Here is a 26,418-nt window from a genome sequence, read left to right as displayed (position 1 = left end):
CCGGACCCAACCCCACTCCTCCTCCCCCCCACTCCTCCTCCCCCAACCCTCCTCCTCCCCCCCCTCCCCCCTCCCCTCTCCCCCCCTCTCCTCCTCCCACACCCCCCCCCCTCCTCCTCCTCCCACCCCCCACCCTCCTCCTCCCCCCAACCCTCCTCCTCCCCCCACCTCCCTCCCCCCCCCTCCACCCCCACCCCAACCCCCTCCTCCTCCCCCCACCCCCCCTCCTCCTCCCCCCACCCCCCCCCCCACCTCCTCCTCCCCCACACCCCCCTCCTCCTCCCCCTCCTCCCCCCCACCCCCTCCCCACCCCCTCCTCCCTCCCCACCCTCCCCACACCCTCCTCCCCCCACACCCTCCTCCCCCCCCCTCCCCCCTCCCTCCCCACCCCCCCCCTCCCCCCTCCCTCCCCACCCCCCCCCCTCCCCACACCCCTCCCTCCCCACACCCCACTCCCCCTCCCACACCCCACTCCCCCTCCCACACCCCCTCCCACACCCCACTCCCCCTCCCACACCCCACTCCCCCTCCCACACCCCACTCCCCCTCCCACACCCCACTCCCCCTCCCACACCCCACTCCCCCGTGTTCCTCCCACACCCCACTCCCCCGTGTTCCTCCCACACCCCACTCCCCCCTCCTCCTCCCACACCCCACTCCTCCTCCCACACACCACTCCCCCCTCCTCCTCCCACACCCCACTCCCCCTCCCCCTCCTCCTCCCACACCCCACAACCCCCTCCTCCTCCCACACCCCACAACCCCCTCCTCCTCCCACACCCCACAACCCCATCCTCCTCCCACACCCCACAACCCCCTCCTCCTCCCACAACCCCCTCCTCCTCCCACACCCCACAACCCCCTCCTCCTCCCACACCCCACAACCCCCTCCTCCTCCCACACCCCACAACCCCCTCCTCCTCCCACACCCCACAACCCCCTCCTCCTCCCACACCCCACAACCCCCTCCTCCTCCCACACCCCACAACCCCCTCCTCCTCCCACACCCCACAACCCCCTCCCCCTACACCCCCCCCCTCCTCCTCCTCCTCCTACACCCCCCTCCTCCTCCTCCTCACACACCCGCCCCCCCTCCTCCGCCTCACACACCCGCCCCTCAGATGTCACCTCTTCACAAAGTAATCCAGTATGCAAAGGGATCCTAAAGTAATTATTCCAAATTTGGCCATTGCAGAAAGATCCGTCCTAACTGCACAGTAAACTCTTGCTAAGCCTTGCTGTTTGTTGTGCAGTTAGCAAAAATATATACACTAACACACATGTACAGCATAAAGAGTAAAGCTCTGAACACAATACTCTATACATTATGAATCAGACCCCTGTAACTTCCAACTTCACATTCAATAATAAGTTTTACATCACATTCTCTTTTTTATTACTGTGTATATATTACTTTTTACAAGGTCTTCTACCAACTTTACTCTCAACATTTTTGGCTTCCGTGTTTGACTACTTGCGAGGTCCAGCCAGAGTATCCTACATCCTCAGGAGTGTTTCCACGTGCCCCGATAGCTCAGTAACATTGGCAGTGCACCTGGGAGAAGAGGACCCTTTCTGCTTCCATCTTCTGCCGTCAACATAGGAACAGGAGGCGGCCATTCGGCCCTAAAGCCTAAGCCGGACTTCAATTAGGTCACGGCTGATCTGTATCTTAACTCCATCTACCAGTCTTGGTTCTGTGTAACCCTCAATACCGTTGCCTAACAAAATGTCAATCTCAGTTTGGACTTGATTCTCAGTCTGAACAGCTTTTTGGGGGAGAGAGTTCCAAATGTCCATGGCCCTTTGTGTGAAGAAGTGCTTCCTGACATCGCCCCTGAAGGGCCTGGCTCTAATTTTAAGGTTATGCCTCTTTGTTCAGGACATCCCCATCTCCATCTACCCCATCAACTCCTTTAATCTTCTTAAACACCTGAATTAATTCACCTCTTAATCTTCTATACTTGAAGGAATAAAAGCCTAGTCTATGCAACCTCTTATTTTAACCCTTTCAGCCCCGGTATAATTCTGGTGAATCTGCTCTGCCCCCCTCCGAGGCCGATATATCCTCCCTGAGGTGCAGGGCCCAGAACTGAACGCAGAACTCATTTTAAGTTTTAATTACCAAACAGACTTATTTAACAGTAAGAGAACAAACATTAGCAGCAGTAACACAAAATATTCAGTTCTTGCACTATGCTAACTCCTTCAATAAAAGAACACAATAACTTGCATCTTAGTGTTAAAACTAGATTTTTAAAAAACTTTTTTTCATTGGTTTATCCCATTTTTCCAGCATTTTCCAGTTAGAACATCACTTGAAAAACTCCAGATCTTCGATAAATACCCCAAAATAGTAACCAGTGCTTCATGAGTTTGAATAACTACATTTAATTCAGAAAGCTGCCAACCAAACACATCTGAACAATTCAAGCAGAAGACAGACTTGCATTTATATAGCACCCTTCACGACCACCAGACATCTCAACGCGCTTTACAGCCAATGAGGTACTTTGAGTGCAGTCTCTGTTGTAATGTATTTGAATTGAGTGGTTTGGCTTCCCCCTCCACATTTTATCGAGTGACGCTACGATTTCGGTGAGTGCAGTTCACTTTCAAACTCATGTCGAGATGATTTTTTTTTTAAAAAGCGCTAAATATTTAACTAAAATGCTGCGTTTTTGTCACACCGTACCTTAACAACACTGGGCAAAGTGTCCACCTTCAATGGCTGGTCGAAACTCTCAGTGACGCCCTCACTCGCAGCTGGTCCCGAAGCTGTGGCAACACTCGGAGATAAACCACTCGGAGATCCATCAAGTGGAGATACACCAGGCGGAGACGAAATTGGTGCTGACCGAGCCGCGACACCGGCAACTTTCGGCGACGCTCCGGGCAGGAGGCGCGCTGGGTTAATCGCCAGGCTCGCCTAAAAGAGGGGAAAATTAGGGAATCTGGGATGACCAGTTATGAAATTACAAAACGGAGGGAAGAGACAATTACCTGAATAACAGAATGCAGAGCAGCATGTGCAGAGTGATGCCATTGTACAGTTAAAAGCTGTCTAAAGTGCTGTTAGTTTTTAAGCAGCAAAGATTTGACAGCCTTTTAATATTTAATAACTGTACACAAAGAGCTGGTTAAAAGGCCTGCTGTCATTTGTGCACCAACACTGAAGCATGCAGTTATATTCAACAGTGAAGGATTTTACAAAATGCATCAGTGTTCACTGCTGCACTTTACTGTTAGTGGAAACATAACATGGAGCAGCAGTACTGTGCAGCCTGCAGAAGAAAGGTATAGGAAAACTCAAACGGTCAAGTCACAGATCCGCTGCCTACATACAGCAAATCTGTACTGTTCAGGGACTCTCAACTACACTGATCATCCATCTTAAGCCCGTTTCCTCCTGGGGACCAATGCTAGGAAAAAGACTTGCATTTATATAGCGCCTTTCACGACCACCGGGCATCCCAAAGCGCTTTACAACCAATGGAGTGTAGTCACTGTTGTAAAGCTCCCACAAACAGCAATGTGATAATGACCAGATAATCTGTTTTTGTTATGTTGATTGAGGGATAAATATTGGCCTGGACACCGGGGATAACTATCCCGTTCTTCTTCAAAATAATGCCATGGGATCTTTTGCGTCCACCCTAGAGGGCAAACGGGGCCTCGGTTTAACGTCGTATCCAAAAGACGGCACCTCCGACAGCTCAGTACTCCCTCAGCTCAGCACTCCCTCAGCACTGCACTGGGAGTATCAGCCTAGATTCAAGACTAACAAAACAAGGGCTGTGCAAGGCTCAAGGAAACCACACAGCTAGCATGAGACGGTTAGCGATATCCGTACCTAGATCCTGCACTGGACAATGTAGCACCAAGCCACACAGACTAGACGATCCCTGATCCGATCCTCAACTTGTGCTGAGATAGCTGGGCTCGGCCGGAGCAACAGTTTGGGTGTTGCAATTAACCTTAGTGACCCTGTGCTAAAAAAATGGGGTTGGGGAAATCAGTGGCCCCAGCAGAGACTGCGTGCACGCGTGTTGGCTGGGTGTGGATGGGATCAGCCTTAGCTGAAACACCCGTCAGTCAAATAATCGGACGACAGCCAACACTGTGGGATCTTGGGCAAGATATCAGAGGAGCCATGAATTGACACCCCAACAAACTGCAACAGCGTAGGCAATGCAAGAGAGAGAGTTGGAAAAAAAACTCCAGGGATCCCAGAACTTCCAATGCGGACGGACCTAGAAGCTAGTGAGTCGCTGCAGTTTATTCCCAAAAGGCAACCATTTCACTTCAGAATTATTTTTTCCGGGGGGGGGGGGGGTCTCCTGGTTACACTGCTCTGTGCCACCTATCTGAGGAAGGACGTGCTTGCTATTGAGGGAGTGCAGCGAAGGTTCACCAGACTGATTCCTGGGATGGCAGGACTGACATATGAAGAAAGATTGGATCGACTAGGCTTATATTCACTGGAATTTAGAAGAATGAGGGGGGATCTCATAGAAACATAAAATTCTGACGGGATTGGACAGGTTAGATGCAGGAAGAATGTTCCCGATGTTGGGGAGTTCCAGAACCAGGGGTCACAATCTAAGAATAAAGGGTAAGCCATTTAGGACCGAGATGTGGAGAAACTTCTTCACTCAGGGAATTGTGAACCTGTGGAATTCTCTACCACAGAAAGTTGTTGAGACCAGTTCATTAGATATATTCAAAAGGGAGTTAGATGTGGCCCTTACGGCTAAAGGGATCAGGGGTATGGAGAGAAAGCAGGAATGGGGTACTGAAGTTACATGATCAGCCATGATCTCATTGAATGACAGTGCAGGCTCGAAGGGCCGAATGGCCTACTCCTGCACCTACTTTCTATGTAACACGAGACAGCACTGCGGAGGGCAGAATTCTGAAGGAGACGTGACGGCAAAAAGCAGGAAGTGCAAAAGTGGAAAGAGAAGAATTTTATTCATCTTAGAAATAAGAAAATTTCCAAAACAGTTACTTGGAGTTTTCCAATCCGAGAGGAAGGCCCTTTAGGTTTAATGGGACCCTTGTTGGTGAGTCTCTGTGGAGGGAGGGGAATCAGGAAATGAAATCAGTCAGTTTCAACACCAAATATTAAACACTGGGAAAAAATGTACAGAACTAAAATATTCAAACAAAAGCAAAATACTGCAGATGCTGGAATCTGAACTAAAAACAGAAAATGCTTCAAATCTTCGTTCTGACGAAGGGTTATTGACCTGAAACGTTCAGTCTGTTTCCCTCCACAGATGCTGCCTGACCCGCTGAGATTTCCAGCATTTTCTGTTTTTAGCTAGAATATTCAGTAGCACTGCGGTCCACAATTTTAAATGGTGTAATTTGTGAATACCCATCTTCCTCACACGATGTCAGTGCTGTGTACCGTAGACCGACCATCTCGGCAGCAGTGCTGCAGGGTCAATTACTTGTACACCGTGCAGTTGTTTGCGTGTTACCACTTGTGCTCCAGAAGTTGTCTTGCACTGTACATCCACAGCACCCGGGGTGACGGCAAACACAAGTGTTTCTATGTGAAGCAACATAAACCTAACGCAAGTGGTGCCAATCTGGGCTCAAAACCTAACGGAACAGTCAGCTTCCTTACTTCCTTCTCCTCTGGTCTCTCTCGGCTCAGTACTTCGCCACTTGCTTTCTTAGGTGGCTCACTGATTTTGGGGGAGGCATCCCGCGAGGTCTCTGTTCCCTTAGGCACTGGTTTCTTTTAATGAAAGAAAAAAAAAGACGGATTTGTATAGCGCCTTTCACGACCACCGGATGTCTCAAACCGCTTTACAGCCAATGGAGTACTTTTGGAGTGTTGCAATGTGGGAAACGCAGCAGCCAACTTGCGCACAGCAAGCTCCCACAAATAGCAATGTGATAATGACCAAATAATCTGTTTTTGTTTTGTTGATTGAGGGATAAATATTGGCCAGGACAAAGAGAGGTCATTACAGGTCATGACCTTTTGCTGTCGTTCAGATGCCACATGGCACACACTGGCCTCTCCCGCACCGGCGGTCTGGCTGACCGACCGACCCCTGGGCTACAGTTCCCCTGGACACTTGCACCAGACAAAGATTTTTTTCCAAACATGACTTCAGCAGTCCCCACTGCCTCCCCCAACACCTCTGTCTCCCCTCGGGAGAGAGTATGGTTATGGGATGGATCATTGGTGGATGTGGTGGCTCTGTTTTCAGGATCGGACAGGCTCAATGAGCGTACCCCAACCCTTCTTTCTGTAGGTTTGTAAATGCCAAGAATTACCGTGCGTGTCACCGGTGGCTTCGCAGGAATGGGCCTGAAGAGATCCTCGTCTCCTGCGTCTTCAAAAATACTCGCTGTGGATGAAGATGCCTTTGTGGACCACGGCTTCACAAAAATAGAAACTGAAGTTTTTACACTGAAACTTGTGAATTACAAACATTATTTTAAAATACCCAGCTTATGCCAATCGACTCTTGGCTGGTTCATGTGGACTCAATCCACACCACGCAGCAGTTTTAAACCCTGCACCACATCACTGTAAGTGGCCCAATATTTAGCCATCCACAACGCAGACAGGCTGTAGATTGCAATATTACACGATTTTACCAGGAAAACAAAGAGCAGTGTGATCAGTCGGTTCTGGATTGGAATCCGAAGTGGTCAGTGCAGTGCGCTAACCTGCAATGCACACTCCTACTGATCAGTAAACACTTCAATGATTCCGGTTCTCCATCAAGGCCACTTCATGTATTTATTCCCACTGCACGGACAAGACCAAAGTTTGTTTTGGAAAGCTCATTTTATCCATTTTGTAGTTTAACATCCGAGAGAAGCAGCACCCAACCCAACTTTAAAATCATAGAATCATAGAAAAATTACGACATAGGAGACCATTCAGCCCATCGTGTCCGTGCCGGTCGAAAGAGAGCTACCCAGCCTAATCCCAACTTCCAGCGCTAGGTTACGGCTCTAAGTGCATATCCAAATACTTTGAAATGTGATGAGGGTTTCTGCATCTACCACCCTTTCAGGCAGTGAGTTCCAGACCCCCAACACCCTCTGGGTGAAGACATTTTTCTTCATCTCCCTTCTAATCCTTCTACCAACTACCAGTTGGACCGCTCTGGTCCAGCACCCTTGGGAACTACTGGACCAGAGAATTTTACGAACCACGGGATGTCAGCTGATAACGACCCGGACGCATTCTGCGCTTGCGCTGCACAGAAGCGCGCTGCACAGAAGCCCACTGCGCAGCATTTAGTCGTCCTGAATCACTCTGTTTTAAAAAAAATCCTCAGGCTCAACTTCGGCACCTCAGTCAGTCACCTGCCCTTCCCTTCTGCTCCCTTTCATTGCCCGGCCTGCTTACCTCAATGAACACCAATACCAACACCGCAAAAAAAACCAGACATACATACACTCAAAAAAAAACTAGAGATCGGAGATAAAGTGGAGGATAAAATCAAGGAGAGATGCCGACCCATATCCACAATCCTACTCCCGGCGCCAGTCCGTGTGTAAGCTGCGAGCTGAACTTGACTGGTGAAGAGGCAGCCTCCTCACACCGAGACACATACACAACCAGCCCGTCTCCCGTCCCAAAACCACGGCGGCCCCCCCCACACACACACACCGGTTCTTGCAGCGTGGAGTGTGCGATGGATCCGGAGATGGAGAATCAGAGCTTGCCTTCCTCACCGATCCCCCAGCATGTCAATGCGCTTTGCACAATGCACACAAACAGACCCCCACCTCCTGTCACAGAGAGACAGACAGCGAGCTGCAGGCAGTGGCCGTGGTCCCCAGCACCAGCAGATCCCCACAGCCACTCCAGCCAATCGCCGCGCACACACACACACACACACACACACACACACACACACAGCAGCCGCACCCCGGCCCGGCCCACGCACTGCAACACCGCTTAAAGGGGCAGTCCACACCGGGACTGATGCCGGACCTGGGATGTTTCCATACTAAAGAGTCCCAGACTGGAGGGGTGCAACCTGTACTTTAAATCTATGCCCCCTGGTTATTGATCCCTCCGCTCAGGTAAATAGGTCCTCCCTATCCACTCTATTTAGGATCCTCATAATTTCACGCACCTCAATTAAATCTCCCCTCAGCCTCCTCTGTTCCAAGGAAAACAACCCCGGTTTATCCAATCTTTCCTTATAGCTAAAGTTTTCCATTCCTGGCAACATCCTTGTAAATCTCCTCTCTAGTGCAATCACATCCTTCCTGTAATGTGGTGACCAGAACTGCACACGCAGTACTCAAGCTGTGGCCTAACTAATGTTGTATACAGTTCTAGCATAACTTCCTTGTTCTTGTATTCTATGCCTTGGCTAATAGAGGAAAGCATTCCGTATGCCTTTTTAACTACCTTATCGACATGTCCTGCTACCTTTAAGGATTGGTGGACATATACTCCAAGGTCCCTCTGTTCCTCCACACCTCTCCTTGTCCTCCCATTTATTGTGTATTCCCTTGCCTTGTCGCTCCTCTCGAAATGCATTACCTCACACTTTAACGGACTGAATTCCATTTGCCACTTTTCTGCCAGTTCATTGATATCTTCCAGCAGCCTGGAGCTTTCCTCCTCATTGTCAACCACACAGCCAATTTTTGTATCATCTGCAAATTTCTTGATCATGCCCCCTACATTTAAGCCTAAATCATTAATTATATATTACTAAAAGTATCTAATTGAAGTCATCAGCTGGCTGGGAATGTAGCTGCAAACAATTCTGACGGACCATCCATCTAAAATGTTTATCCCTTTGTTCTATTACAGAGCGCGACTCTTTCTGCCGTCTATTTCCAGTATTTTGTTCATCTTATGGCAGTTTTATTTTTTTGTATTACCTTCGTGGTGCTGAGCAGACTGTCGGTCGTGTCGAAGAGATCGGAGCTCGGAAGGTCGGTCGGCCTGGTCCGAGGGGCAGGCAGAGGGTGAACAGGAGGCTTTATGCCTGGCTTTTTAACCTGCAACACAATCCCAGGGTTATGAGGCATGAACAGAGCTTTCCTTTGCATCAGTTTGACAGCATTTCAGGTTAACTTTTGAATCTTTTATAAGCTGCCTCCAAAAATGGAGCACACAACCCAGTTCCTCAGGCGGACCATTTTACAGCAGGGGGTTTGGAAGTTGCTCACAATTTCTTCATCAGTCCAATGATGGAAGTGATGCAAAGAGCACCAAGTGCAGAATTTCCCAAATATCGGGCATCGAACACCCCCCCCCCCCCCCCCCCGGGGGTGAGAATGGAAACATACCCTGGGTAAAACTGGAAGCTCAATTCAGTGCCCAGGGCACCAAATGGACACTCTGGATGAGAGAGTCTAGACAGCAAGTGTCAGGCTGCTTGTTACCAGATTTACAAACTCATGCTTTCCTTTTCCGACATCTCTAAACCATAGAAAAAAAGGGGAAGTGCCTAGGAGTGTCGTGCAGACATATGGCTTGCTACTTTATTACATTGCGGGATCCAGATTTTTATCACCGACTCCAAAAACAATTTACACCCGGACCTACTAACAAGACAACAACCCAGAACCACGGCCAATTCGACATTCTAATGATGGGGGCGTTTGTTGCCCTGAGGGAGGGGCTGGGCGCTGCTCCCCTCCTCTCCTCAGCGTCAGCACTCTTGCCTCGGAGTCAGAAGGTTGAGAGTTCAAGTCCCACTCCAGGGACTTGAGGACAAAGAAAATCTAGGCTGACACTCCAGTGCAGTGCTGAGGGAGGTGCCATCTTTCGGATGAGACATTAAACCGAGGCCCGGTCTGCTCTCTCAGGTGGACGTAAAAGATCCAATGGCACTATTTCGAGAGCAGGGGAGTTAACCCCGTGTTCTGACCAATATTTATTCCTCAATCAACAAACAGATTATCTGGTCATTATCACATTGCTGTTTGTGGGAGCTTGCTGTGTGCAAGTTGGCTGCTGCGTTTCCCACATTACAACAGTGACTACACTCCACAAAGGTGCCTCATTGGCCGTAAGGCGCTTTGGGGCGGCTGGTGGTCGTGAAAGGCGCTATATAAATGCAAGTCTTTCTTTCTCCTAGCCCAGCATGAGCTGCGACGGTTGGAGCTTACGATGTACATTCAGGCCATGAGGCTCCACACACGCAGCCACGAGCGGACCAGTGCTGAACACAGGACTCGATCCCACAACTTCCCACCCACCGCCCCGGCTAACCCTAGCCCTCATTCATCCTCAGGTGTGAAGCACCGTGACGCGCTCAGCTCCGCAATCAAGGTGTGTCTCTGTTCCAGTGTGTAACACCAAGTCCCGTTCACCAATCACCCTTGCGCACGCATGACTTCGACCTCAGGAGATTCCCACACGTTGTGCGGACCTGTTCCACGGGGCTGTGCATTTGTTCTCGGTGAGATGCAACAGGATTTCCCACTTAATAACGGAGTTCAGAACTAACCTCTGGCTTTAGAGCATCAGCAAAGAGGTCAACGTCGGGGTCATTGTCCTTCTGCTGGTGATGACTGAAGAGCAACTCCTCATCCAGGAACACCCTGGTACTCACACCGCTCTCAGGAAGCTGAAGGAGCAGAAAACAACGAAGTTGCCGTTTGTGCAGCAGTAATTCTGGACTTGATCGGGAAATCATCCACATTAAGAAATCGTGAATTGGAAGAAATAACTTGAGACCAAAAAGTCTCTTCAGACTGGTGTTAGAATAGGTAAAGCGACTTGAGCAGCGTGAACATAAATAACTGCTAACAGGCGGCTCCAAAACATCTGAAGGCCAAGTATGGCATGTCTGACTCCAACCTTGGGAGGATAAACAGGAAAGACAGGAGGGCTTCACATAAGAGTTGAAACAAAGAACTCGACATAGCATAGGTTAAATGGTCCTGCCAATATCCTACACCAGGCCCATGCCTAAAAAAGAGAATAAAAGACCTAGAAGGCCTTCAGGGCAGACAGTGAGGATGTGAACTGTTTGTGCCACTTTCTGTCCGATTGGGACTAGTAGCAGCTACTTGTCACGGTCATATGATTACTACGTCTATCCCGATTGTGTGCTGTGTTTGACGATATTTGAACTACTGCTCCCTTAATAAAATGTCTCATAACTTGGAAGACCCTTTGGGTATGTGTGTGTGACCCTGTGATCCTAATCTTACAATTGCAATTTACCTTGTCAGCGTTAGCCAGGCTGCTCTGACTGAGCGAATCTTCTGGATTGTCGTCATCCTCCTCATCAAACAGGCTGACAACAGAGTTCAGACTGCTCTGCAATTCCTCCTGCCATCCAGTAGTACTTGGTCTGGACACAGCATCGTCTTCCTGGGAAGTTACACTGTCAGAGTCCAGCTGGAAATGTCGCAACAATGAGAGAAATCAATACCAATGCTAAACTTTACATTTTGTTAATGGCAAGATCCTGAAACCCGTGACCATCAATGATAAGTTTAGTACTGAAGTGTAAATTAATAATAAAATAAACTAAGAAATTAGAATGCAGCAGCCACTGAAACAGGAGGCCATTCAGCCCCTCGAGCCTGTTCCATCATTCAATTAGATCATGGCTGATCTGTATTTACCTGCCTTGGTTCTGTAACCTTTAATACCCTGGCCTAACAAAAACAGATCAATCTCAGTTTTGAAATTTTCAATTGATCCCCCAACTAGCAGCTATTAGGAAGAAGTTTTCCAGATTTCCACTGCCCTGTGTGTGAAGAAGTGCTTCCTGACATCACCCCTGAACGGCCTGGCTCTAATTTTAAAGTTATGTCCCCTTGTCCTGGACTCTCTCTCCGTCCCCCCCTTCCCCCCAACCCCCCCCACCACCAGAGGAAATACTCTCTCTCTATCTACCCTATCAAATCCTTTAAATCATCTTAAACACATCAATTAGATCAACAACAACAACTTGTATTTATATAGCGCCTTTAAACATCTCAAGGCACTTCACAGGAGTATCATGAGATTTTAAAAATTTGACACCGAACTACACAAGTAGAAATTAGCGCAGGTGACCAAATGCTTGGTCAAAGAGGTATGTTTTAAGGAGCATCTTGAAGAGAGAGGTTAGAGGCAGAGAAGATTAGGCAGAGAGGTTTAGGCAGGGAGCTCCAGAGCTTGGGGCCAAGGAAACAGAAGGCATTGCTACCAATGATCACCCCATAATCTTCTATACAAGCCTAGGCTATGCAACCTGTCCTCATAATTTAACCCTTTTAGTCCCAGTATCATTCTGGTAACAATAAGTAAAATAGGCAGTGGCCCCTTCCTCTTTGGATCTAGCTCTCGCTGCCCTCCACCCCCAAAATCCATCCATTCCTGGTTAAGTAATGCAGACAACTCAATCGCAAACTAAAGCAAGCAGCATGACCCAAATGAGCCAAGCAGTCCAAGGACTAGGGTTTCTAAAAGAATGCAAACCTCCATGTGCTTTTCCATCCAATTTCCAACACAAGATAGTGTCAGCTGTGGCTCAGTGGGTAGCACACTCGCCTCGGAGTCAGAAGGTTGAGAGTTCAAGTCCCACTCCAGGGACTTGAGCACAAAAAATCTAGGCTGAAACTCAGTGCTGAGGTGCCGTCTTTCGGATGAGACGTTAAAAACCGAGGTCCTGTCTGCCCTCAGTTGGATGTAAAAGATCCCACGACACTATTTCGAAGAACAGCAGGGAGTTATCCCCGGTGTCCCGGCCAATATTTATCCCTCAATCAACATAAAAAAAATAGATTACCCGGTCATTATCACATTGCTGTTTCTGGGAGCTTGCTTGTGCCAAGTTGGCTGCCGCGCTTCCCACATTACAACAATGACTACACTTCAAAAAAAGTACTTAATTGCCTGTAAAGTGCTTTGAGACGCCTGGTGATCGTGAACGGCGCTATATAAATCCAAGCCTTTCTCTCTATGCATGCACTCTTAGTTTGACTGGGCCACTTGTATTGGTCGTGCCCGCCCTTTCAGGGAGAAACTTGGTAGTGATGTCGTCACAGGTGGCACTGGGCTCATGTGACCATGAAGCTATCACAATGTCGTACAAATGGTTGATTAAAGCCTTTAGGAAGGAAGCCTGTCATCCTTACTCGGTCTGGCCTTTTTTGTGACTCCAGTCCCACCATTACCATGATTGGCTCTTTTCTGCCCCCTGAATAGGCCTAGTAAGCTTCTCAGTTGTGTCAAGCTGCTATCTGCAGCAGCTCACCACCTAAGGATGGGCAATAAATGCCGACCTCGCCAGTGACGGCCACATCATCGGAAAAGACATCTGCAGGAAAATATTAAATTGTTGCCGAGTTTGACATACCACTTTTTTGTTTGCTAGTTGCTCTGGAGCATCGGTCCCAGCGAACAGGCGGGCTGCTTCCACCAGTCTTGGTTTTGAGCCAACCCCTTGATTCACTTGCCTCTTCCCATCAAATTCCCCCACGGAGTCATTTTCCACAACTTCGCTGAACAGCGACGACCCCTGGGGAGGAGCAGCAGGCTTCTGTAAAAAGAGTCAAAAAATAAGTAGAAAGCAGCCAGGCACGTATTTTAAGCTGCATAAGGAAAACACTGCGCAGAGAAGCAAATGAACTTAAAGAATTCCTGCCCCACACACAGTATTAGAACATAAGAAATAGGCCCCTCGAGCCTGCTCTGCCATTCAATAAGATCATGGCTGATCTGATCTTGGCCTCAACTCCACTTCCCTGTCCGCTCCCCATAACCCTGGACTCCCTTATTCAAAAATTTGTCTATCTCCACGATAAATTATTTAAATGACCCAGCCTCCACAGCTCTCTGGGGTAGAGAATTCCAAAGATTCACGACCATCAGAGAAGAAATTTCTCCTCATCTCAGATTTAAATGGGAACCCTTTATTCTGAAACTATGCCCCCTAGTTCTAGATTCCCCCAGGAGGGAAACATCCCCTCAGCATCTACCATGTCAAGCCCCTTCAGAATCTTATACATTTCAATAAGATCACCTCTCATTCTTCTAAACTCCAATGAGTATTCTGCCCCCTTTCCTAAAAGCCAGCAAACCCATAGTGGAGCACATTTCCTTAACCTGTTGCCCGTATCCTAACTCGCACCAAGTCCCGTTCACCAATCACCCTTGTGCTCACTGAACTACAGTGGCTGGCAACGCTTGATCTTAAAATACTCATCCTTTTGTTTAAATCCCTCCATGGCTTTGTTCCTCCCCATCTCTGTAATCTCCTCCAACCCTCATATCTGCAATCCTCCAATTCTCGCTTCTTGAGCATCCCCGATTTTCATCTCCACCATTGGCGGCCCTGACTTCTGCCGTCTCGGCCCGAAGCTCTGGCATTTTCTCCTTAAACCTCGCCGCCTTTACCTCTCTCTCCCTCCTTTAAAACGCTCCTTAAAACCTACCTCTTTGACCAAGCCTTTGGTCATCTGCCCGAATATCTCCTTATGTCAATCATAGAATGGTTACAGAACAGGAGACCATTCGGCCCGTTGAGCCCACGCTGGCTCTCTGCAAGAGCACTTCAGTTAGTCCCACTCCCCTGCCCTTTCCCTGTAGCCCTGACATCGTTTGCCTTCAGGTATTGATCCAATTCCCTTTTGAAAGCCTCGACTGAGTCTGCCTCCACCACCCTGTCTGGCAGTGCATTCCAGATCCTAACCACTCACTGCATAAGAATGTTTTCCTTGTGTCGCCTTTGATTCCTCTCCTATCTCGTTTCAACCTTCTCTGCTCTAAAGAGAACAACCTCAGCCTCTCCAGTCTATCTACATTACCCCTGGAATCATTCTCATAAATCTTTTCTGCATCCTCTCTAAGGCCTTCACATCCTTCCTAAAGTGCCTTGCCCAGAATTAGACACAATACTCCAGTTGAAGCCGAACTAGTGTTTTATAAAGGTTCATCATAATTTTCTTCCTTTTGTACTCTGTGCCTCTATTTACGAAGCCCAGGATCCGTATGCTTTTTTTAACCGCTTTCTCAACCTGCCCTGCCACCTTTAACGATTTGTGGACATATACCCCGTCTCTCTGTTCATGCACCCCCTTTAGGATTGTAGCCTTTAGTTTATATTGCCTCTCCTCGTTCTTCCTATCAAAATGCATCACTTTGCACTTTTCTGCATTAAATTTCACCTTCCATGTGTCCGCCCATTCCACCAGCCTGTCTATGCCCTTCGAAGACTATCACTATCCTCCCGACTGTTCACGATACTTCCAAGTTTTGTGTCATCTGCAAATTTTGAAATTGTGCCCTTGTACACCCACATCCAAGTCATTAATATATATCAAGAAAAGCAGTGGTCCTAGTACCGACCCCTGGGGAACACCACTGTATACCTTCCTCCAGTCCGAAAAACAACCAATCATCATTGCTCTGTTTCCTCTCATTTAGCCAATTCCGTATCCACTGCCACTGTCCCATTTATTCCATGGGCTTCAACTTTGCTGGCAAGCCTATTATGTGGCACTTCATCAAACACCTTTTGACATCCATGTACACCATGTCAACCACATTGCCCTCATCAACCCTCTCTGTTACCTCATCAATAAACTATCAAGTTGGTTAATCACGATTTGCCTTTAACAAATTCATGCTGGCTTTCCTTAAATTAATCCATACTTCTCCGAGTGACTGTTAATTTTGTCCTTGATTATCTTTTCTAAAAGGTTCCCCACTACTGAGGTTAAACTAACTGGCCTGTAGTTGCTGGGTTTATCCTTACATCCTTTTTGAACAATGATGTAACATTTGCAATTCTCCAGCCCTGTGGCACCACCCCAGTATCTAAAGAGGATTGGAAGATTATGGCCAGTACCTCGGCAATTTCCTACTCAACTTCCCTCAGCATCCAAGGCTGCATCCCATCTGGTCCCGGTAACTTATCTACTTTAAGTACAGCCAGCCTTTCTAGTACCTCCTCAATCAATTTTCAACTCATTCAGTATCTCCACTATCACTATGACTTTAGCAGCATCTTTTTCCTTGGTGAAGACAGATGCAAAGTACTCACTCAGTCCCTCAGCCATGCCCTCTGCCTCCATGTGCAGGTCTCCATTTTGGTCCCGAATCGGCCCCACCCCTCCTCTTACCACCTGTTTATTATTTATATGCCTGTGGAAGACTTTTGAATTCCCTTTTATGTTAGCTCAGTGTCAAATTTCGATTGATAACGCTCCTGTGAATCGCCTTGGAACGATTTTGCTAAGTTAAAGAAGCTATATAATTGCAATTTGTTGTTCTCGATGCTGGCTGGCCAAGTACCTATTCCTTATGTACAAACCTAGACAGTATATTCAGAAGGCTTTTCGGTATGAAAAAATAACTTGCATTTATATAACACGATACACAACCACAGGACGTCCCAAAACGCTTTACAGCTAATGAAGTACTTTTTGAAGTGCAGTCACTGTTGTAATATAGGAAACGATGATGCAGTGTGATGGAGGCAGCACAGATTCTGCCCTTGCCCTTGTAGTGTCCACACATGGGCAATGTTCAGGAGCAGGTACCAGGCCAATTTGGTCCCACCTCACCTCGGCACAGAAGCCAGTTGCAGTGCATCAACGAGGATCTCAGCTCAGATCAGCCAACCCAGCACCAGATCCAAGATCCAGTCTGGGATCTCGGCCGTCTGTACAGTTCAGCTTCATATCAGGCAACAGCCACATTGTCCGTATGACAGACACGAGACTCCCAAAGCAAGCGTTCTACTCGGAACTCCTTCACGGCAAACGAGCCAAAGGTGGGCAGAGGAAACATTACAAGGACACCATCAAAGCCTCCCTGATAAAGTGTAACATCTCCACCGGCACCTGGGAGTCCCTAGCCAAAGACCACCCTAAGTGGAGGAAGTGCATCCAGGAGGGCGCTGAGAACCTTGAGGCTCATCACCGAGAGCATGCAGAAATCAAGCTCAGGCAGCGGAAGGAGCATGCGGCAAACCAGTCCCACCCACCCTTTCCCTCAACGACTGTCTGTCCCACCTGTGACAGGGGACTGTTCAGCCACCCAAGGACTCATTTTAAGAGTGGAAGCAAATCTTCCTGGATTCCGAGGGACTGCCTTTGACGTTGATGATTATTAATGAATGGAAACACAAAGCTGGCCTTTTGCTGCCAATAGTATCTCACAGCACTTCAAACTCAATACCTGAGAAGCAGCAGGTTTGCTAGCTGCAGGCTTAGATGCAAAGAGATCACCTCCATCCTCTTCTTCAAACAAAAGGGACACTTTCTGCGATTTCTTTTGACTAGATAGAAAAGGAAAGTGATTACTAATAAAAACTACAAAAGATGTACAGAAACATCGATCTGATAATGGTTTGAGCAGTTTAAACATATTCAAAATCTCAGCCTGCAATACCTTTCTCAACCTCACAGAAGGAAGGAGGAGAAAACGGCAGGTGAGGGAAGGCGGTACAAGGGAAGGGAAAGGAATTAACGCACTTTTAAATACATCCACCCGATCCACCACCTTAAAACACTTGTTCCCTTCACCACCAGCTACAAGATGCACTGCAGCAACCCACCAAGGCTTGTTCAGCAGCACCTTCCAAACCCACAACCACCTAGAAGGACAAGGGCAGCAGGCGCATGGGAACACCACCACCTCCAAGTCACACACCATCCTGACTAGGTTATTGCCGTCACTGCATCAAAATCCTGGAACTCCCTTCCTAACAGCACTGTGGGAGTACCTTCACCACACGGACGACAGCGGTTTAAGGTGGCGGCTCACCACCGCATTCGAGGGCAATTTGGGACAGGCAATAAATGCCGGCCTTGCCAGCGATGCCCACATCCCAGGAATGAATAAAAAATATTGTGTGTGTATTTCTTGCTTGCTATATTTTCAATGTTTCACACACGCCTTTTATATTAGAAAATCCAGTTTGAAACGAAGCTAAGTTTGGCTACAGGCTAATGAATTCAATGTTCAGTGTGCTGAATAGACAACACACCCATACAGCAGAGAAAGGGTTAACTTGTCATGTTCAACAGTCAATGTTTCCAGATACCTGAAGTCAGCAGGTTATCGTTTCCAACCAGATACCATAAAACAGCTGAGCGCGTAGTTTGTTTTACCTTAAAATTTGGAGACAACGCGTCACAACAGCTGCATTGGAACTTAACCTGGAGATCAATGAGCTATTCCTGGAAAGTCTGGTTTAGCATCTCAGGCATTTACTGAGGTGAGAAGTTAACATCCATGGGAAGCACCAATTGATTCTGGGGGCAGTAGAAATACCACAGGGCATCTCCTGGACATATGTGACGACCTCTCTGTATCTCCTTTAAGATACTCCTTAAAACCTACCTCTGTGACCAAGCTTTTGGACATCTGCCCCAATATCTCCGTATGTGGCTCGGTGCCAAATTTGGTTTGATAACATCCCTGTGAAGCGCCTTGGGATGTTTTACTACGCTAAAGGCAAGTTATTGTTGCAAACCAGACCCTCTACACAGCACATTGTGCACTGGAGCGGAGTGCTCCTTCTGTAGTTTTGCCCTCCAACATTAGTTATGTTTCTTTCACCTGATCCCCTCCACCAGCATGCCCCTGCTAGACACAAGCCTGCTGCACCAGCACTGTGCCCCTGCTAGACACCAGCCTGCTGCACCAGCATGGAGGCCCCGACCTGCGAGAGACCATCAGCGGCAGGTCGGGGCCATAAAAGGAGCAGCGGCCATTAGCAGCGTGGCGGCATCCCATTGCAAGGTACAGCGTGAGCTGGTGCAGGAGGACGATGGCAGTGAAGAGGGATGTCATCAAGGTCCAGGTTGGTGATTGGAGTGTGGGCAGGTACATCAGGAGCGGCGAGGTCAGGGCGCAGGAGCAGCGAGAGATTGCAGAGGGATGTAATCAGGAGCCAGGAAACACGCGAGTTCAGGGCCAGAAGAGGCGAGGGCCCAGGGGCAGCACGGGCCAGCCCACGCTGCGATATGTGTACGCACTAGGCCCGTGCAGCAGAACTGGTCTCCAGTCGTCTTGGGTAATCCTTGCCACTGGACCAAGACTTAGCTCTGTCAAGCCCATGTGTCTGGTGTGCAACGGTCACCACATGTTAAAAAAATCCACGCACAGGCATCTTCCACCCTACAGGATGTAGTTTGGGATCTGGAATATTAGGTCCTGCATTGAAACACCTGTGAACTCATCCTTTTTTGGCATAGAAGCAAGTCATCCTCGATACGAGGGACTGCCTATGATGATGATGATGAAGATGCAACAGCACTGTGTCCCTGCTAGACACCGGCCTGTTCCATCAGCACCGTGTCCTCTCAGTTTTGCGATCTTAAATTTGGGAAAGGGGCAAACAGAATGGCACCTTGCCTGGATCAGATGACGACCACAGATAAATCCTTGGCCTGTACAAGATGGTTTTGGTTCTTTTATCAATTCTCCCTCTGCACCGAGAAAAGCACAAAGCATCTCTACAAACTGCAACACGCCTCATTCACGGCTGCTTCCCTCGGTGTGCTTGTAGAATACTGCACACGCTCTCTCTGCTCTCACCTTTCCTGCTGAGTCACGTCAAACAAGTAGTCCTCTTCATGGTCGTTCTCAAATAGACTTGTCTTTTTTGGTGCCCTGGAGGCTGCAGCAGCCTTTGGTGCCACTTCCTTTCTCAATGGGGGCTGCACAGCCTCACCGTCCACGGGCGTCTGTGGTCCCGCGCTTTGCCATTCACTCTACAAAGGGAAACACACTGTAAGCAGCTAGCTTTTGGCATGGCAATGAGTGAGGTTTGCTAAGATAAATATATATTGGAGTGCTGGAAAAAGTTGGAGCGACTTACAAGAATAGGTGATTGTGCCTGGATGTCAAATCTTGAAGGACTGACGTTTAAGGCAAGAGCCGATTAGGAGGAAAATAAGCACGAGGAGGAGTAGGAGTAGGCCATACAGCCCCTCGAGCCTGCTCCGCCATTCAATTAGATCAGGGCTGATCTTCGACCTCAACTTTCCCGCCTGATCTCCGTATCCTTTGATTCCCCTACAGTCCAAAAATCTATCTATCTCACCCTTTCGGGTAGAGAATTCCAAAGATTCACAACGCAGTAAAGAAATTCCTCATCTCAGTCTTAAATGGCCGACCCCTTATCCTGAGTCGATGCCCCCGAGTTCGAGACTCTCCAGCCAGGGGAAATAACCTTCCTTGTCAATCCCCCCAAGAACCTTATGTTTCAATGATATCACCTCTCATTCTTCTGAACTCCAGGAAGCATTCTACTCAATATCCCCTCATAGGATAACCCTCTCATCCCAGGGATCAACCTAGTGAACCTTCGTGGCACCATCCCCAAGACAAGTATGTCGTTCCTCAGAGACACTATAGCCCCAAGTTTCCACACGCGGCAAAACAGGCGCCCCTCAAAGCTGGGCGCCCGTTTTTTGCGCCGTAAACGGCGCCTGAAAAAAAACACGCTATTCTCGAGCGCTTTGCAGCTCGATGTCAGCTTGGCGCAGCGCCCAGGGGGCGGAGCCTACCACTCGCACCGATTTTGTAAGTAGGAGGGGGCGGGTACCATTTAAATGAGTTTTTTTCGTGCTGGCAACCCTGCGCGTGTGCGTTGGAGCGTTCGCGCACGCGCAGTGTGAAGGAAACTTTGGCACTCGGCCATTTTTGTAGTTCTTTGTAGCTGTTCAATTTTTAAAATTTTTTAATAAAATCACATTGCCCTTCCATGATCAGCACTGAGGCTTCTTGCAGCAGTGAGAAGGCTGCAGGAAGCCTCAGAAGTTGAGGCAGCCGTTTCCCGACGGGTCCGACCGACGGCAGGGGGGCCTCCCCCCCCACTGCTGTCGGGAATGGCTGCCTCAACTTCTGAGGCTTCCTGCAGCCTTCTCACTGCCTGCTCCCCGCTGCCGTCGGTCGGGCCCTCATTGCCTTCCCCCCGCTGCCGTCGGGAATGGCTGCCTCAACTTGTGAGGCTTCCTGCAGCCTTCTCCCTGCCTGAAGCACTTTCACACAGGTAGGAACATGGTTTATTTAATCTTTTCTTTGCTTATAAATGTTTATTCAGGTTGGAATTATTTGTATAATATTTGTATAAGTATAACTGAGGATTTATTGTAGAATGTAATGACTTCCCTTCCCCACCCCCCCACCTCGTTCCGGACGCCTAATTTGTAACCTGCGCCTGATTTTTTAATGTGTAGACAAGGTTTTTTCAGGTCTACAAAAATCTTCACTTGCTTCATTCTAAGTTAGTTTGGAGTACGTTTTCACTGTGGAAACTTTCAAATCAGGCGTCAGTGGCCGGACACGCCCCCTTTTGAAAAAAAAAATTCAGTTCCAAAGTGAAACTGTTCTACCCGACTAGAACTGCAGAAAACTTAAACGTGGAGAATTCCGATTTCTAAGATACTCCGTTCTCCACCAGTTGCTCCTAAAAATCAGGAGCAAATCATGTAGCAACTTGGGGCCATAATCTCCACTTATGTGTCGAGACTGTAGAAGCTGGGATTGTTCTCTTTAGAGCAGATGAGGTGAAGGGAAGGTTTGATAGAGGTGCTCAAAATCATGAGGAGTTTTGATAGGGTAAATAAGGAGAAACTCTCTCCACTGGCAGGAGTCAGTAACCAGAGGACACATTTTTAAGAAAATTGGCAAAAAATCAAGGTGGGTTATGAAGAATTCTTCTTACCTAGCATGATCTGGAATGCACTGCCTGAAAGGGTGGTGGAAGCAGATTCAATAGTAGCTTTCGAAAGGGAACTGCATATACACTTGGGGAAAGGCAGGCGAGTGGTACTAATTGCATAGCTTTCAAAGAGCTGGGACAGGCACGATGGGACTAATGGCCTCCTCCTGTGATAACAGTCTGAGCAGGAGTCAGCAGCAGGGAGGCAACTAAAGGCACCAAACCGGTCAAGCAGGGATACAAGGAAGGCGGAGAGGGTTTAGAGAGGGAGCTCGAGCGTGGGAGAGAGATAGCGAAGGCTCTGCCAGGATGGAGGGAGCAGGGAATGCTCATCAGACCAGAGTTAGAAGAGAAACCCAGGACGCAGTGAGCAATGTAGCGATGCAGAGAAACCATGAAGTGATTTGAGGATGGGAATTTAGAAGTTGAAGTGCTGAGGGACGGGGATCCAATGAAGATCAAGAATGGGGCGACAGGCAAGTGGGATTGTGCGACTTTAGGACGCAGAGCTCTGGATGAATTTGTTTAGAGGGGGTAAAAATTTGGGAGGCTAGCAAAGAAAGCATTGCAGAGGGGGAAGGATTAGGGTGGTAAAACTATGCTGGGGGTTTCAGCAGTGGGGGCAAGCAGGACAATATTCCAGTGTCGGTCATGGACTTGATGTGGAATTTGCAGCTCAGCTCAGGATCAAGGGCCACCCGCATGGCAACTGAATGTTGTGCAGGGCGAGCATTCAGGAAGGATAGGCTTTTGGGCAGATGTGTGTAAACTCTCCGAACGCCTCACCTTGTCATCACTGCCGAACAATGCAGTGGCTTTCGATCCACTGGCTGGAGGCTTAGGTTCACGCAGTTGCTGGGACTTCTTCGCTGGTGAAATATCCTTCGAAGGAGCAGCAGCGAAGAGATCACCCTATAAAACCCAGCACAAACAGGCAATCGCACCAGACTCTGAACCCTTCAACATGTCCAGACATTCACCAACCAGGGAGGATAAGCTAAATATTCTTCCAGTCCTGCAGATTATACCAGTTAATCCTGTTCACAGGCCACATGAAAAAGCCAGTGTGGTCAGCAAGACCTCGTAATCATGCGCTATAATTTACTATTGCTACAAAGCAAAGGATCCCATTCATTAATGCAGACAGGACACATATATTTAACTGAAATTTAGCAGTAATGCAAGTCTGCCAAGTCAGTCGCATATTTACTTTCTATATTTAATATAAGTGGCAAAAGAACCAGAAGGGAGATGCAGATAAACGAGTTGTTACAATTTGGATTGCACTGAAAGGGTGGTGGGAACAGATTCAATAACTTTCAAAACAGAATTGGATAATCATTGAAAAGAAAAAATTGCAGGACTACGGGGAAAAAGCAGTGGGACTGGGACTAATTGGATCGTTCTTTCAAAGAGCCGGCACAGGCACAATGGGCCGATTGGCCGCCTTCTGTACTGCATGATTCAATGATTTCAGAAACGGATCAGCAAACGCCTGCTCCCATTTGGCACATCAAATGTAAGCTGTGTTGAGAAAGGCTCCTGGATATTATACAACTGCTGAGAATCAGAATGCTTACTGCACAGGCGGCCATTCAGCCAGTCGAGCCCGTGCCAGTTCTCTGCAAGAGCACTTCAGCCAGTCCCACTCCTCAGCCCTTTTCCCGTAGACCTGCAATTTTTTTCCCTTTCAGGTACTTATCCAACTCCCTTTTGAAAGCCACGACTGAGTCTGCCTCCACCACCCTTTCAGGCAGGGCATTCCAGATCCCAACCAGTCGCTGCGTAATAAAGTTTTTCCACATCGCCTTTGGTTCTTCCATACTTTCTTACATTGCTTGTGAGAACAAGTGATAACATTAAGTGAGGTGGAACTTAGTAGCAACAGGCCAGCAGTGTAGGCTGGAGGTTTCACTGCAGCACAGAAGAAACAGACTCATTTCCATTACCGTCAAGCAGGGCCGTTCCATTCAGTGTTCAGTCCAGAGTGCCCAGTTTAGAATTTACTACATACAATTCACAGGGAGTCTGACCGAGTGACTCAGGTACTTGTGAAATAGAACCTCTCTCTTCGGGCCAAACTGTGATTTATCCTCAGCCCTACGTAATTATCTCATTATAGCACCTTCCCAACAATACTGGAAAACTTAGCATAAGAAACAAAGAGAAGGAGAAAGAGAGAAAGGGTGAGAGAGAAAGAAAAAGAGACAGAGAAAAAAGGTAGAGAAAGAAAGATGGAGAAAAAGGAGAGAGGAGAAAGAAAAGAGGAAAGAAAGAACAAGAAACACAAAAATAAATTACAGGGACTGAAGAAAGCCATGTTTCTCTCTCAGGTGAGGGGATTGAAAAAGCGTCTGATCAAATTTGTCGCCCACTTGACCCTCGTTTGTGTGGTTCACAACGCTGTCATTTGAACCTTTCAATGAGATTCTCTTTTAACCCCCTTCCTGGTACCTCTGCAGATTATTCAATTAAGAATGCACTACTTTGGTCTATATGGATTACACAATATTAGAAGGATGATTATTGATAAATTCTATATATTTTTTTTTAAATCAGATGTTTTACAAAATTAACAGAAAATTATTTTACCTCATCGTCGTCGAAGAACGAGATTGGAACCTGATTGGATCTGATCTGGCCCTTGGATGATTGCTTTGATTGGCGCCTTTTTGTGTCTTTGTTTGAAGAGAATAAGTCCTGTTATGGACGGGAAGGCACAACTCAACTCTTCTGCTTCCTTCCAAACTCAATTATAATTATGTCCAGAGAATGAATGCAAAAGATTACAGCGACACAACAGGATTAGGGATACTTCCCTTGTACTGCAGGGACGAGGAGGACCCACGGTTCGATCACCAGTCGGGTCTATCAAGTTAGCTGAACTTGGCTGTAACTGGGCTCAACGGCCTGGGTTAGGGATGGGGAATAATCAGGCAGGGGTCCCATGTCTAACTGCAACCCAGTGACACCTACCGGAAGTGTGCCGGTGAAATCAGGATAGGGTGTGGCTTGGCTGAAATTCTTAGCAAGCAATGGGAGTGGTATTAGGGCGCTATTCATGGAAAAGAGCCTGCTGACACTCACCATCGAGGGCTCTCACAAGTTTGGTCAGATAGCAGAGGGCAGCCAGCCCCAGTGTAAAGCCTCCAACATTCTGGCTTAATTTTTTATTAGCCTTAGTTGAAGACTCAGTATTTGGTATACGGTCAGTATTACATGAGACGAGAGTTGTGGAAGCCGGGGCATTGAATAAATTTACGACAGCGGTAGACAGTTTCTTAACCGATATGGGATTAAGGAGTTATGGGGAGCGGGCAGGGAAGTGGACCCGAGTCCATGATTATATAAAATGGAGCAGGCTTGAGGGGTCGTATGGCCTTCTCCTGCTCCTATTTCTTATGTTCTTATGTTCTGCCTGGGGCTGTAACTTGCACATCGAGTGCCGACCGGCTGCTAAAAGATTTGGAATTTCACCCAACGAGGCAGATTTTACAATCATTTTTTTCTAAAACAATCTATTTCTGGGGAAAGCGGAAAAATAAAACTTTCTGCGGATAGAAATACTCAGCGGATACAAGCAGCACATTCCTGCAAGTGTCAGCGAACCACTTGCAGCAGTCACGTGGGCCTTTGTAGCACAGCAAGGATATTGGATTCTCAGCGGCCACTTCCCTTACCTGAGATTCTTCTTCATCAGAGAAGAGACCAGAGCTGGTCTGGGACTTCTCGGCCAGCGGGGGCGAGGATTCCACAACTTCCGATTGCGGCTCTGCATTCTTGAAAATACGACAAAGGCAAATTCAGTACCCAAAATTCCCACCAACGTCTCCCTTCTCTCCTCACACCTACCCACCCCAGCCAGCTTTCCCCACGCAAGATCAGTTCCAGCATTGCAGCCTCTCACCCAAATGAAGAGTCGCTGCTTTCAGGAGAGGAGAAAGATTTATTTTTAAAGTGGCACGTTATGGATGTTTTATGATAAATATGGAATGGTTGCAATGTTATCAACCAGTATTTACATCTCTCACTCTGGAATGTCATTCTAAGACAGTGTTTCTCAAACTGGGGTCCATAGAGGCTTTCTGGGAGTCCGTGACTGGAGGGAATGTCAAGCCTGCTCATTATAAAACCGACATGAATTCATTCTTGCAAATTATTCTCAACAGCTGGGCCCGCCTCCTCACAGAGGCCCACAGCTCTCACTCGCTTTGCAACGGGCGCGCCCTGCAGGTCGAGCAGATTCCTCTCCCGGCGCCGCGAACCTGTGCCATCCGACAGTTGTGCGTGGTCAGAGCGTCCGCGGGGCCCTTCAAACACGGGCCTGAACGTGTTCACGCAAACACGTACAATCCCACAGTGCAGCTGATACAGAACAGGCCAATGAGTCAGGCTTCCACAGCATGGGCATCGTTAATCATGCCCTCACTCATCTTGCCCAGCCGGCTGACGGCTTTAAACATTGTGAAGCACTAAGTGGCTAATAGGTGCCACTTGTTGCCACGGAGTACCCAGAATTGATGCAAGAAGCAGGCACACCCATCTCACTGATATCTGTTTTCTTAAATACCCGTTTTCTTAAAAGTATTTTTAAAACACTCTACATGCGACATTTTCATACTTTTAGAGTATTATATAGTATAATTTAGATGGGAGTCCATTATTACTAATCGATTTGAGGATGTAACGAGCAGGGTGGATGAAGGGGATCCAGTTGATGTGGTGTATTTGTATTGCCAGAAAGCATTTGACAAGTTGCCGCATAAAAGGTTACTGC

At 48.0% G+C, this 26,418-nt stretch overlaps 1 protein-coding gene across 6 annotated transcripts in view; it reads right to left on the bottom strand.

Annotated features, from left to right (window-relative positions):
• The window catches only part of washc2c (WASH complex subunit 2C), a 69,473-nt gene that overhangs the window by 7,082 nt on the left and 35,973 nt on the right, over positions 1-26,418 (bottom strand). For 4 of the 6 annotated variants that reach the window (XM_070865828.1, XM_070865826.1, XM_070865830.1 and 1 more), the window contains 13 exons: positions 25,322-25,420; positions 24,234-24,341; positions 22,428-22,553; positions 19,511-19,686; positions 17,144-17,243; positions 13,317-13,499; positions 11,189-11,365; positions 10,467-10,586; positions 8,890-9,009; positions 6,301-6,405; positions 5,639-5,752; positions 5,012-5,074; positions 2,696-2,929 (listed from right to left, as the gene is read on the bottom strand). In XM_070865828.1, coding sequence (XP_070721929.1) covers positions 2,696-2,929; positions 5,012-5,074; positions 5,639-5,752; positions 6,301-6,405; positions 8,890-9,009; positions 10,467-10,586; positions 11,189-11,365; positions 13,317-13,499; positions 17,144-17,243; positions 19,511-19,686; positions 22,428-22,553; positions 24,234-24,341; positions 25,322-25,420 — 1,725 coding nt within the window. The remainder of the gene's footprint in view (positions 1-2,695; positions 2,930-5,011; positions 5,075-5,638; positions 5,753-6,300; positions 6,406-8,889; positions 9,010-10,466; positions 10,587-11,188; positions 11,366-13,316; positions 13,500-17,143; positions 17,244-19,510; positions 19,687-22,427; positions 22,554-24,233; positions 24,342-25,321; positions 25,421-26,418) is intronic. The other 2 variants (XM_070865831.1, XM_070865832.1) reach the window with 2 other exon arrangements.

This window comes from Pristiophorus japonicus, chromosome 22 (assembly GCF_044704955.1).
Source record: "Pristiophorus japonicus isolate sPriJap1 chromosome 22, sPriJap1.hap1, whole genome shotgun sequence".
Lineage (NCBI taxonomy): Eukaryota > Metazoa > Chordata > Chondrichthyes > Pristiophoridae > Pristiophorus > Pristiophorus japonicus.
This window is presented reverse-complemented; position numbering and strand designations above follow the sequence as displayed.